This window comes from Acomys russatus, chromosome 22, assembly GCF_903995435.1.
Source record: "Acomys russatus chromosome 22, mAcoRus1.1, whole genome shotgun sequence".
Lineage (NCBI taxonomy): Eukaryota > Metazoa > Chordata > Mammalia > Rodentia > Muridae > Acomys > Acomys russatus.
In genome coordinates, this window is record NC_067158.1 from 53,608,901 (window position 1) to 53,620,756 (window position 11,856).

Sequence of the window (11,856 nt, forward strand, 5' to 3'; positions counted from 1 at the left end):
AATAAATTAATTTTTAAAATTTACAGAAAGGTATCTAGTTTTCTTTGTGTATAATGGTTAAGAACAAATGTCACCACTATTTTTACTATCACACCTCTATCAACACAGTAACATCATAGACACCTATAATTACCAAGTGTTGGTACTTTCAGCAAAACAGAACTGCATGTGAAACAATGAAATAGACTTCTCGTTATAAACTTAACATTCTGTGTGCCCTGGGTAAGCCTAACTGCCCAACCTAGTATCCAGCAAAAGCTTCTTGGATTATTCAAACAGCAGGTCTTCCATACTCTATCCAGGCTGAAAAGAACGTGGAAAGCAGAGATGGGCTAGATAGAAACGAGCCACACTGGAAAACAGCTTCCTGCTGCAGGCCACACCCCAGCGCCTGCAAGGTCCTGCACTTCACTAGCAAAAACCCCCAAGTGTATGCAGCCACGCTCAGCAGGGCTGTGAGGGAGCAGACAGGGCACTTACACAGTCCCTTTACCAGGGCTACTCCTGTACAAAGCAACTACACACCTAACCGCTAAGATCAACTGAACATCTTCTCAGGTTTTTTTAGATTTTTCAAGATAGAATTCCTCTATGTAACGGCCCTAGCTGTCCTAAACCTTTGTAGACCAGTCTGGCCTTAAAGTTACAGAGATCCACCTGTCTCTGCTTCCTGAGTGCTGGGATTCAAGGCATGCACCACCACTCCTGGCGTTCAACTGAACATCTTAATCACAGAAAGAGCTGCAAACTCTCCTGGAGGGCTCTAGGGGTCTCTGCATTTTCCCACGTATCACACACTGTACTATATTTATGGTAAGGAGAAAATGCCAGGCAGGAGCCGGGCAGTGGTGGTGCAATCCCTCCTCTTGTATTTACATTCTCTCCTGAACATGTCATGCAGTTTATAAGTATTAAATGCCACACAAATGATGAGTTATGACTTCCAAATACACACTTCAGCCGGGCACCAGACTTATTCCCTCCACTACCTCTGCTGCAGCTCAACCAGAAGTCTATCAGGCATCGGCAACTATCAAGACAACATTTTTTTAAATGTACTATTGTGTATGAATGAAAGAGTGTGCATGTGTAGGTGTTCAGGTGGCACTCAGACAACAACTTTTCTTCTCCCTGTGCATGGGTCCCAGAGATCAAATGTGGGTAGCCAGGCTTCCACAGCAACCACCTTTACCCACTAAGCCACCTCAGCCGCCCCCATAACACAACTGTTTGCTTGTTTGTTTGTTTGTTTGTTTTTCAAGACAGGCTTTCTCTGTGTAGCTTTGGCTGTCCTAGACTCACTCTGTAGACCAGGCTGGCCTTGAACTCATGACGATTTGCCTGCCTCTGCCTCCCGAGTGCTGGGATTATAGAGTGCACCACCTCGCCCAGCCAGAACAGAACTCAGCTTCTCTGTACCAACAGGCTCTGCATCCTGTGTTCTGGTCCCTCAGCAACTCTTATGTCACCTCTTACCATCTGTTCCGCTTCCAACCTGAGATAAGCCAACGCCTCCCACCTGCCAGACCTTAACGGTCTCCAAGCTGGTCTGCTTTTGCTCATGCCCAACTGTTGGGAAAGACTTCAATTACCCTGTTTTCATTACAGAAGCCAGTGTACTATTAAGAAGCACCCAGTCATGTCACCTCTAATGGTGTCCCATCCCATCTCACAGAAACTAAATCCAAAGCCCCTGACCAATTAAAGTCCTCTTCCTGGGTATCAAAGACCCACTGTGGCCTACAGGGCTTGCTGATGGCCACTTCTCCAAATCACCTCATAACTTTCTTCTCGCTCATTCGTCCAGCCGTACTGGTCTCTTAGGCACACGCCTCCTCACGCTGCTGCCACACTGGCTGACCTGTGCTGAGTGGGGATCAGAGAAGCTAGCACTGGCTCCTGCGCCCTACATGCCCAGAACTATGCCACGCCTCCACTCTTCTTCACCAGGCCTGCAATTTCCTGCCATTATATTTTTTTCCTGTTTTCTATTTAAACTATAGTCACCTGTTGTAACCTCCTTAAACTCTATGGCCCCTCCACTGAGACCTACTTTAGTCCCTAGCGTAACTGTAGCTCTTCTGTTAACACCAGCTCTTAGCATATCGGAAGCCATTTTGACTCAAAGACTCCATTTTGATTAAGGGTGAAAGTAAGTTCCAGTCCTCAGGCCCTGTATGCCTGAAGCCAGGAAGGTTTGATGCCTGTTGTTTAGAATAAAACGACAGATGATAACTGATGCTCTACTAGAGTTAGGGACGCAATGCCCTGCTGTGCTCCTTGCTCCCAGTGAGCGGGAAAGCCTCCAGGAGCTCTCCTACCCTAAATCCCAGCCAATCAGCTGAAAATGCTTTGTCTAGCCACCTGAGTACAATACGCTCAGAATAGAACCAATTCTTCTTCTGTTTATCTCATCAAAATGATGTAATGCTCTGCCGCCCCTCCCCAGCCTTGCTTCCCACCTGGTTACCTGGTTATGGGCTTTTTTATGAAGAGCCTGCCTTACAGACCAACATCACAGTCTGATTTACAGGCTGTGGCCCTGACTGATCAGTTCTTGTTCAGCATTCAAATAAACTTCCATCAATCTGAGTCTGGTGTTCAATGGTCAGTGTGTGGTTATTCCTGAACCCTAACACACCGACTGCCTACAACAGTTGTAGGCACTCAGGAAGTGATCAATACGTCCTTGTCAGATACGGGTTTACATCTTAAGAGAACATCCTAAATCAAACGCACATTTCCAAGTCATCACTCTATACAGTGACTAAGGTCCATGAGAAAGGGCATGTGAGCTCAGAGTGAAAGCAAAAAGAGACAGGAGCAAATGAAATTCTTTCAAATGCACTAAGGAGCCTCCTAGTCGCAGAACTTCAAAACTTTTACATAAATAATTATCTATTAGTCTCATCATTTATCTTTTACAGGAAATACTCTCAAACACTTTATTTTAATTTTACACCATTTTTTAAAGATTTATGTATTTATTTATGTATACAATGCTCTGCCTGCATGTACACTTGCACCAGATCTCTATAGAGGGTTGTAAACCACCATGTGGTTGCTGGGAATTGAACTCAGGACCTCTGGAAGAGCACAGCCAGTGCTCTTAACCTCTGAGTTATCTCTCCAGCCCCTACACCAAACTTCTAATGAGGCTCAAAACAGAAGAAATTTAACAATCTTGAGCAAAGCATGGCTGTGCACTACTGTAATCTCAACACTCAGGAAACTGAGGCAGAATTGTGAGTTCTAGCCATGCCACAGCTACATAGACAGACAGACAATAAGGCCTTATTCAAAAAGGGATTAAAACGTCAGCCATCTTGACTGTTTGCCTGGCCTACCGTCAGGCTTTAGTGATAACCAAGTGGGTTGGCAGTACCTCTGTGTCTTCGTCAAGCTGCAGCTGCCTGGCGATGGCCTCATCATTCAGTCTGGAGTCATCTGTGTTTTGAGAAGACTATATTCCAAAGAAATCAGTAAGATAAGCATAAGTAAGGCTAAAAATAAATGACTTTTTTGGACAACACCTAACTAAACACAGCAGTGAGAGATAAGTCACAACCCACAGCAGTCACAAAGTCAAGCTTACGGCTGTTCTGATGAAACCCAATTAGAAATAAACACCCTACAGTCAGATGGCTCTCACCCCGTTCTGTTGATATGTGTTGCGGGATATTTGATCCCATTGTGAGCCTGAGACAGTCAGCTGTAAAAACCTGTTTCTTGTTTGGTGTGGCTCAGCACAAACACACACCTTTAACCTAAGAGTTTTCTGTAAACAGTATTAAATAAAGTCAACCCTAGATCAAGAGGTGTAGCAAGCAACCAGCTGACAGGGATTAAACACAAAGGAGAGACAACTGAGAAGGGTATTTAAGACATCATGGAGAAGAAAGGGCTTTGGGCTTTTTCCTTCTGGGACATAAGCTGAGTAGGAAGGTCAGCTGTGTGCTTTCTCTGCCACTCTGAGCTAACATGTTTTCACCCCAGCAACTGGCTCCTGAGTCTTTGTTAGTAAAATCAAACAATTGAGGTTTTCATTCATTATAACAACAGGGATGTTCAAGAGAAGTGTGCACATACACGTGCACACACACTATAAGTCAATGTTTTGGTTTACAAAGTAGTCAGAACATTGGTAAATCACTGTAAGGATAATGGCAGACACTCTAGCCAGACCACACTGAGTGCTACCTCACTATATTTTATCTATGTCCATTTCCTAAATGTGCATGCACAACACTCACCAGCACACCAGCACACCAGCACCCCTCAGGCTCACCTGCATGCACCCCAGCACCCCTCAGGCTCACCTGCATACACAACACTCACCTCTTGTCTTTTGCTTGCCACCATCTTCTTACCAGATCTCTGGACACTTTCTGTTCCAAAATAATCAAGCACTGATGTTGGTGTAAGTTTTATTGGTGATAAAGGTTTACTTTTAGTCTTAGTGTTTTCTTCACTCTTTTTCATGTTTGATGTTCCAAGATAACTTTTTGTGGATACTCCATTCTCTTTTGATTTGGAGGCTGCCTTTTTACATGCAAAGTCATCGTCTTCATCTTAAATGGAAAATATTTTTTGACAAAGCATAGGTCTTAGTTATATAAAGTAATCATTTCTACCAGATTTTTTAAAAAAGTAATACCTTGAGTTGTTTCTTTTTTTCTTCCTAGCATCTGATTTTTTTGAGATGGGGTTTCTCTGTGTAGCCCTGGCTGTCCTAGACTCACTTTGTAGACCAGGCTGGCCTCAAACTCAGAGACCCACCTGCCTCTGCCTCCCAAATACTGGGATTAAAGGCGTGCACCACTACCATGATGCTTCTCAGTAATCCACCTGCCTCTGCCTCCCCAAGTGCTGGGATTAAAGGCGTGCGTCACCACACCAGCTCTAGCTTCTGAATTTAGCAGTCACTCTCGCCAGACCTGTGGCTGTGCAAATATTTGCAACACACTATTATATACCAGGAGCTGAGGAAACAACTGAAAAGCTAAGAAGAGTGAAAAGATGCATATCCTGACATCGTGGAACCTGTCATCTACAGGAAAAAACAAATATACTAATTTTTTTACATACACACACAATTTATTTTCAAGCTGCATGAAAAAGTAAAACAAGAAAAACAAGTAAGGAGTGATTAAGGATACAAGACACCTTAAGTTCAGTTCCCCCATCCCCAAAAAAGAATGACCAGAGAGAGGGGTATGGTTCAGTGGAAGAGGTCCTGCCTAGCAGATGAGGGTCACTTCCCAACACCATAAAGAGAAAAAAGGGAAAAGAAAATGTCCAAGAAAGTGAGGGATGTTCTTTTGGTAAAAGCAATCATCAAGAAAGCCTGTTCTCAGGAGATCAAACTCAAGGCCTTGTGTGTGCCAGGCAAGTGTTCTAGCCCTTAACAATCCTTTGGGGTTTGTTTGGTTTTTTTGTTGTTGGTTTGGTTTTTTTTTTTGTTTTTTTTTTTTTTTTTTTTTTTTTTTTTTGGTTTTCTTTTTGTTGTTGTTTTTTTGCTTTTTGTTTTTGTTTGTTTTCAAGACAGAGTTTCTCCGTGTATCCCTGGCTATCTTGGAACTCACTCCATAGACCATGCTGGCCTCGAACTCACAGACCCACCTGCCTCTGGCTCCTAAATATTGGGATTAAAGGTGTGTGTCACCACCATGGTGCTTCTCAATCCTTAGTTTTGAGACTGAGTCTGTGTAGCTCAGGCTGACCTTGACCTCCAATTCTACCCTCCTCCCCTGCCAACCCTAACGATGAGATTACTAATCTGACCTAACATACCTGACCAGGAAAAATCTCTCAGATAAGCAACATCTGCACAGAGCCCTGAGGCAAAGGTGCCCCCAGCAGGAACAGTCAGACAATGGGAATTACAGGCACCAAGCCTTACAGTGCGTGTGTGCCTCGGGCTGAAGGCAGAGTAGCCGCAGACAGGAGTTAAACCCTACAGGACTTCCCAAGTGACAGAAACAAACTTGGGCTGTAGCATAGTAGCGTAATATCACATGTCAGTGTCCTATTCTTTGGAGAAGACACTGTACAGAGGAAAGGCAAACGTAGGGAGTTCACTCAGGAAGCCACTCAGCTCCAAAATACTGACTAGAGTAGTTCACAGAAATGATAAGTTCAGCATCCTGGAGGCAGAGGCAAGTAAATCTTTGAGGCCAAACTGGTCTACAAAGTGAGTTACACAGAAAAACCCTGTCTCGAAAAGGAGGGAGAAGAAAAAGGAGGAGGAGGAAGAGGAAGAAGCAGAAGCAGCGGCAGCAGAAGCGGCAGCAGCAGCAGCCTCTGGCTCCATACATAATGAAGGCTGGCATCTAAAACTCATCTACCCATTCACTTGGAACTTCCAACTGTTTTACTACATTTTACATCCTATGAACATCTCCAGCACCCAGGAAGATGCCCCAGTGGGTGCAAGTACTTTCTTGCAGATCCTGATGGCCTGCATCTCTTCCCAGCTCCACATGCTCCACACTGTGATGCTCTGCCTTGTGCTGGGACTGGAGAGAGGACGGCTCAGTGGTTAGGAGCACTTGATTTTGCAGAGAACCCAGGGTTCCATTCCCAGCATCTACACAATTATCTAACCATTCTGAGACTTCAGCTCCAGAGGAGCCAATGCCCCCTTCTGGCTTCTGCGGACACTACACACATGTGGTACAAATACAAGCAAGAGAACATAAACACAGAAAATAAAATATACTTATTTTTATTCTTAAAAGAAAAAAACTAGGGGGCTGGAGAGATGGCTCAGAGGTTAAGAGCACGGACTGCTCTTTCCAAAGGTCCTGAGTTCCCAGCAACACAGTGGCTCACAACCATCTATAATGAGATCTGGTGCCCTCTTCTGGCCTGCAGGTGTACATGCAGGCAAAACATTGTATATGTAATAAATAAACAAATAAATCTTTTAAAAAAAGAAAAGACTATAAAGAATTCTTATTTTAAAAAGCACATAGACATTAGCTGGGCAATGGTGGCACACATCTTTAATCCCAGCACTTGAGGGCCCAAGGCAAGTGGATCTCTGAGATTGAGCCCAGCCTGGTCTACAGGGCAAGTCCCAGAACAGCCAGGGTTACAGAGAAGCCCTGGGTGGGGGGGTGGGAGGGAGTATCCATAAGCAAAACAGCCACACAACTGAAACCTCTAAAGTTAGGCGCCACGTCCTTTGTTACAGTGATGGAACTCTGACTACCATAATACTCTAAGTCACAGGGTGAAGGCACCCTGTCATCTTGCCTTGACAAAGCCAAAACCTCAGAAAGCATAGCTGTCACTACACCAACCAGCTGTCTTAAAAGGCCCTTAACCGTTAATATTTCAAAGGCCACATCAATGTATTATGTCGAGAGAAGAAAATAGAGACTATATGGTCAGGTATGGTAATACAGCCACAGAACTGCAGCACTTAGAAACTGAGGCAGGAATAATTCAGTGAGTTCTGGGCTAGCTTAGGCTACATGGTGATATAGCATCTCAGAAAAACACCAAAGACCCCAACAATGTAACTTGCTTCCTGCAAAAACACAATCACTTAACATGATTTGCTGGGCCATCCTTAGCAAATATTTATAAATAACTTACTATAAATAAATAAATGCATTTATAAAAATCACTAATAAATAAATAAAATAAACATGCAATCGTGCACAATGTGCAGAAGCGAAACATGCCTCGCTTCCTAACAGACCTGATTTGTTTCTGCCTCTGCTAGAAGCCAAAGGCAAGCGCTCCTTCCTCCCCAACGCTGTAATAAAGCTCTGACAAACAGATCTAAGTCACACTGCTGACAACAACTTGAAAATCACAGGCAACTCGGCACTTAAAATTTCCCTCCAGGATATTTGTCTCCTTGTAAAAACGCCATTTATTTTTATTTATAGACAACATAATCTCAGATGTGATACGACAACCAAGTAAACTAGCATTTTCCAACAAGAGCAGAGGAATTGCCTGGGAGAGGAGACAGCTCTGCCACTGTGAGTTAGACACGCTCATTTGTATACAAGGATAAACGAGGGAACGACACAGTGAACGAGAGAGGACTAATGTGAAGGTCTGTAATCAAATCCATTTACAAGCCAAGCAGGACAAACAAATCTAATTCTGGAGCTCCAGCTGGTGAAAATTTGACCTCTGTAAATGGATCCAACTGTCCTAGTGCTATGATTCCCTGGAACATACTAAAATCCAATTAACAGGGAGATTTCATTACAAAGATTAAAAATAATTTACTTAGCAATAAGTGAAACCTAAGTAGGGAAGCTGGTGTGGGAAGTCTTAGCGCATGCATGAACTGCCTTTTCAACGCTTCCTGAGTCAAACCCTGCCATGCTGTCTTGGTTTGGAAGAATGGAGGACGGTTCACTTGTTAAGGCTTCAAAATACTTGTTAATTAAACGAGTGGAAAAGCAGTGTGCTAACTCAGATCATCTCTACATATACGCAGAAAAACAAAACTGCTGGAGAAGTCAGGCGTCTTGAGATTTGTTACCAATAAAGCCTTCCAGAATCAAACCGAGTCAAACCATGTTTCTTTTTTGTGTACGCACTAAGAAATCACACTCAAGACGAAGCATCCTGTGGGGAGAGGTGGCACAGGCAAGTTATTAAAGAATGAAAAAGCAGGTTGCAGAAATGTGTACCCAAAACTGCATGTGTCTGCTTGAATGCACAAGCTTGCCCAATGCGGCTACATAAAGAGGGAACATCCAGACATTCACTGGGGTGACTTAAAATAATGTAATCTAAATATATCACCCCTGCTCAAAATCCGTAATCTTAAATTCTTTAATATAAAATCCTAACATCAGCAGTTGGTGGTGGCACATGCATTTAATCCCAGCACTCAGGAAGCAGAGACGGCTCTGAGTCTGAGGCCAGAGTAATTGCAGGACAGGCAGGGCTGCACACAGAGAAGCCCTGTCTCAAGGTAAAAAGCAAAAAACATAAATATAAACAAACCATAGCAACAAAACAAAGTCCTAATATGCAAATCAGCACTGGTTCTCAATAAATATAATCAACTACAGCAGACAGTCCCCTCACTTGAGAGGCACTTCTGACACAGCCATGGCACCCTTCCCCGGCAGCGTCTGTAGGAGGCACTTCTGACACAGCCATGGCACCCTTCCCCGGCAGCGTCTGTAGGAGGCTCTTCTGACACAGCCATGGCACCCTTCCTTCCCCGGCAGCGTCTGTAGGAGGCTCTTCTGACACAGCCATGGCACCCTTCCTTCCCCGGCAGCGTCTGTAGGAGGCTCTTCTGACACAGCCATGGCACCCTTCCTTCCCTGGCAGCGTCTGTAGGAGGCTCTCAGACAGACACTATGCTTGTTGCCTCACACGTAAAACTACCGAACTCTAAACTATGCGAAGAAAAATATCATACCAATCCCTAATAATATTTTCTGCTATTTTCCCAAGTTTTGGTCACTGACCTTACATAACAACCTAGAAAGTATAACACCTCCACTTTTTCCTCAATTAACAGTCATTATAATAACTACAACTTCCAAAGCAGTGCCAACAGAAGTATTCTAAAATTAGCAGAAAAAAACAATTCTACAGGGGAAAAAAGTGAAGACAAAGAACAACCTAACGCCTCCAATCAAACAGCACCTGCTGGTGAGACTGCGCGCGGGGCGGCCTCTGGCAAACACACTCGAGGCCCTCGTTTCACTGAAAGCTAAAGAAAGGCGCATGTGCGCAGCACAACACACATCTGCAGCTTTCCCAACTGAGCAAATTTCACTAGTCAATGGTTTACTATACGCATTTCTTCCTTTTTCTGTAACTTGCGAAATTAATGTAGTTAAACTCATTTTTTAAATTTCAATAAATACTATAAGACAGATTTAATCAAAATGATGATGAAAAGTATGTCCTGAAGCTGAGCGGAAAGCCTGGATGCTAATATAAACAGAATACTTGGCATGCACACAACTCCTTCTCATGTTTAAAAGCATTACATGGAACTGAAAAGATGGCTACAAGGTCAAGAGCACATAGTCGCTTGCAGAGAACCGGCCCACGCCTTTAATCCCAGCAGAGACGGGGATCTCTGTGAGTTCGAGGCCAGCCTGGTCTACAAAGCAAGTCTAGGACACCCCTCTGACCCCTGGCGGTGAGAGCAACTGGGGCACCTTCATGGCGGTCCTGCTGCCATGACTTCTTCACTGTGCCAACTCAAACTAGGAACCCTTAAATTGTTACTTTTATCACAGCAACAGAAGCGTAACTAAGATGATGGGTACACCATATCCCAAAATGTTTGGCTGAGAGGAGGACAATGCTTACTTTTACACACACATGGCACGAGCTGAATGGAACAAGCACTGAGTCAGATGTAGCAGCGCACACCAGTAATCCCAGCACTCGGGGAGACTAAGGTAGAGGGCCAGTGTGAGTTCAAGGCCAGCCAGGGCTATATATAGCAAGACTATGTCTCAAAAAAAAAAAAAAAAAAAAGGAAAGGAAAGAAAAAAGAAAAAAGGAATGGGAGTGGGGGCACTGTTTAATGGTCATAAAAATCTCATAAAATGGGCTAGAGAGATGGCTCAGAGGTTAAACGTACTGACTGCTCTTCCAAAGGTCCCGAGTTCAATTCCCAGCAACCACATGGTAGCTCACAACCATCTAAAATGAGCTCCGGTGCCCTCTTCTGGCTTGCAGGCAGAACACTGTATACATAATAAATAAATAACTCACACACCAAAAAAAAGAAAAATCTCATAAAGCACATACCTCTTACCATGCTGTTTCCCTTAACCCTCCCACACATTCAATGTCAAATACAAGGGCTCTACACAGATACTAGCAACAGAGCAAAAAGCTTAACATGCCAATCTGTCCCTTTTGTAAGAAACACATCCGTCTATTCACGGGCTAGAGAGATGGCTCGCCATTAAAGAGGACTAGCTCCTGCTAGGTAGCCATGGTGCACACCTTTAATCCCCAATGCTTGGGAGGCAGAGATGGGCAGATCTCTGAGTTCAAGGCCAGCCTGGTCTTGAACAGTTCCAGTTCCAGGACAGCCAGGGCTACACAGAGAAACCGTGTCTGAGGGAGGAGGAGATGACAGAAACCAACACTAGGACAGTCTCCTTGCGCACTGTGTAAAGGCTGTCACGTAGACTGGCAGAGCTGAGGACTGGCCAGAATTTGGCATTGTTATTTTTTGAAGCATCACCTGTCTCGGTGCCTTTTGGGTTTTTTTTTCACTGGTATTTTTGTTTTTCTGTGCTTTTTCAAAAGATGTATTTATTATTTACACCGTATTCTGCCTGCATGTACACCTGCAGGCCAGAAGAGGGCATCAGATCTCATTATAGATGGCTGTGAGCCACCATGTGCGTGCTGGGAATTGAACTCAGGACCTTCGGAAGAACAGACAGTGCTCTTAGCCTCTGAGCCATCTCACAGCCCGTCTCAGTGTTTTTTAAACATTCTTCTCCATCCCCTTCTGAATGGTTTAACAAAGAGCTGAACGGGACACATCCAGCAGCAATAGGAACTCTGGGAAAGATTCAGGCACAGAATTTCACCAGGCAGATGCAAAGGAAGGAAGCAGGTGCCAGGACTTAAGAGAGGTAACATGCCAGGCGTGGTGGTGCACGCCTTTAATCCCAGCACTTGGGAGGCAGAGGCAAGCAGATCGAGGCCAGCCTGGTCTACACAGTGAGTCCAGGACAGCCAGGACTACACAGAGAAACCTTGTCTGGGGTGCTGGAGGAGGGACAGAGACGAGGGTGTAACAAGCTGCGTGGCAGAACAGAGATTAATATAGACGGGTTAATTTAAGCAATATAAGCTAGTTGGGAACAAGCCTAAACT

At 44.3% G+C, this 11,856-nt stretch overlaps 1 protein-coding gene across 1 annotated transcript in view; it reads right to left on the minus strand.

Annotated features, from left to right (window-relative positions):
• Rfc1 (replication factor C subunit 1) overlaps positions 1 to 11,856 on the minus strand; it is a 79,773-nt gene that overhangs the window by 43,996 nt on the left and 23,921 nt on the right. The window contains exons 5-6 of the mRNA XM_051164684.1: positions 4,339 to 4,571; positions 3,386 to 3,463 (exon numbers count right to left, since the gene is read on the minus strand). Coding sequence (XP_051020641.1) covers positions 3,386 to 3,463; positions 4,339 to 4,571 — 311 coding nt within the window. The remainder of the gene's footprint in view (positions 1 to 3,385; positions 3,464 to 4,338; positions 4,572 to 11,856) is intronic.